Source organism: Olea europaea, unplaced genomic scaffold, assembly GCF_002742605.1.
Source record: "Olea europaea var. sylvestris unplaced genomic scaffold, O_europaea_v1 scaffold16470, whole genome shotgun sequence".
Taxonomy (NCBI): domain Eukaryota; kingdom Viridiplantae; phylum Streptophyta; class Magnoliopsida; order Lamiales; family Oleaceae; genus Olea; species Olea europaea.
In genome coordinates this window covers 598-2,407 of record NW_019234126.1, presented here as the reverse complement: position 1 = coordinate 2,407, position 1,810 = coordinate 598, and the positions used below count along the sequence as shown (strand labels likewise).

Sequence of the window (1,810 nt, the reverse complement as noted above, 5' to 3'; positions counted from 1 at the left end):
TCGATACTTATTCAGCCATATCTGCGAAGATTGACTCGTTGTTTCACAAGGTAGAAAGCATATCACAAACAACACAAAATAAGTAGTTTAGCTATGAAGAATGTGGAGCTGAGCATAAAACATCAGAGTGTCCAATTTTAATGCAAGGAGTTGAGCAGACAGATTTTGCACAATGGGGACAACGCCAACAGAATAATCAATATGGGAAAACATACAATAACAATTGGAAGAAGCATCCCAATTTCGCTTGGAGCAACCAGAATCAGAATAGGCCGTAGGTTCAGTTTCAACAGCAAGAGAAAAATCCTCAATTGGAAGACATGTTCAGGAAATTCATGGAGAGGACCAATCAGTACATGGAGAAAACCGAAATCACTCTGCAAAACCAGAATGCTGCCATCAAAAAATTGGAAACTCAAATGGGACAGATGGCCATCGCTTTGACTGGAAGAGCACAGGGAAATTTGCCAAGTAACACGGAAATCAACCCAAAAGAGCATGCTAAGGCCATCACAACTCGAAGTGGAGTGCAGGTACCTGATATGCATGTCAAAAGGCCAGTCAAGAACAAAGAGAATACACCTTCTGTAGAAGAAGAAACTGTGGAGCAGGATGAACAACCAAACACATCTACTGCAAAGGAAAGCTCAGAAAAAGTAGGGAATAAAGAAACAGTTACAGTCAACCCATATGAACCTCCAATTCCATTTCCATAGAGGTTGAAAAACCACAAAATGGAGCAACAATACAAGAAATTTCTGGAAGTCTTTAAGAAGCTCCACATCAACATCCTGTTGGTCGATGCTCTATTCCAGATGCCCAGCTATGCAAAGTTTCTGAAGGACATATTATCAAATAAACGCAAGCTAGAGGATCATGAAACAGTAATGCTAACCGAAGAGTGCAGCGCGAGAATTCAGAAAAAGCTTCCACCAAAATTGAAAGATCCAGGGAGTTTCACTGTTCCTTGCACAATTGGTGATTTTTATTTTAATAAAGCATTATGTGCTCTTGGTGCGAGTGTTAACTTGATGCCACTCTCTATTTTTAGGAAACTAGGATTGGGAGAGCCTAAAGCAACTATAGTAACTCTACAGCTGGTTGATCGATCACTTACACATCCACGAGGAATTATCGAAGATGTATTGGTCAAAGTGGATAAACTTATATTCCCAGCGGACTTCTTAATTCTGGACATGGAAGAAGACAAGGACGTGCCTATCATATTGGGGCGACCATTTTTGGCAACTGCAAGAGCTCTCATAGATGTGCAACAAGGACAATTGACTCTGAGACTGGGTGAGGAGCAGGCCATTTTTAATGTTTTCAAAGTAATGAAATATCTCACCGAGCCAGACAACTGTTTCCAGATTGATGTGATTGACATAGGAATCCCCTACAATTACGAATTGAAGAAACCGCCAGACATACAGGAGCCTGATATGATGCACCCTCAATCCATTCTCACTGACTCAAAGGAGATCGAGGTATACACCGTGGAGACTCAAACGGATGATGAGGGAGAGTTACACCACGTGAAAAAGGACAGGTTTGAAGTGTCGAGGATAACTGCAATGCGGAACAAGACCATATTGAACAAACTATGCAGGACCTCCCAAGCCATATTTAAAGTGCCATAACCCACCTATGCCAAAAGTTAGGCTATCGACTATAAAATAGCGCTGGTTGGGAGGCAACCCAACTTTCTATCCTTTCATTTACTTCGTTTTGCAATAGTTTAGGAACTTTTCATTTTTTTAGCATTATCAATAGTTTTAGGTCATCAATCATATATCCCTATCACATGGAG

The 1,810-nt window shown here is 40.8% G+C and overlaps 1 protein-coding gene across 1 annotated transcript; it reads left to right on the top strand.

Annotated features, from left to right (window-relative positions):
- Nucleotides 1-734: 734 nt before the first annotated feature.
- Nucleotides 735-1,549, top strand: LOC111377370 (the record flags this gene model as incomplete). Its single annotated transcript, XM_023000449.1, has 2 exons — nt 735-901; nt 1,052-1,549. Coding segments are annotated over exons 1-2 (665 nt in total), but the record flags the coding sequence as incomplete, so codon positions are not given.
- Between the last annotated feature and the right edge of the window lie 261 nt (nt 1,550-1,810).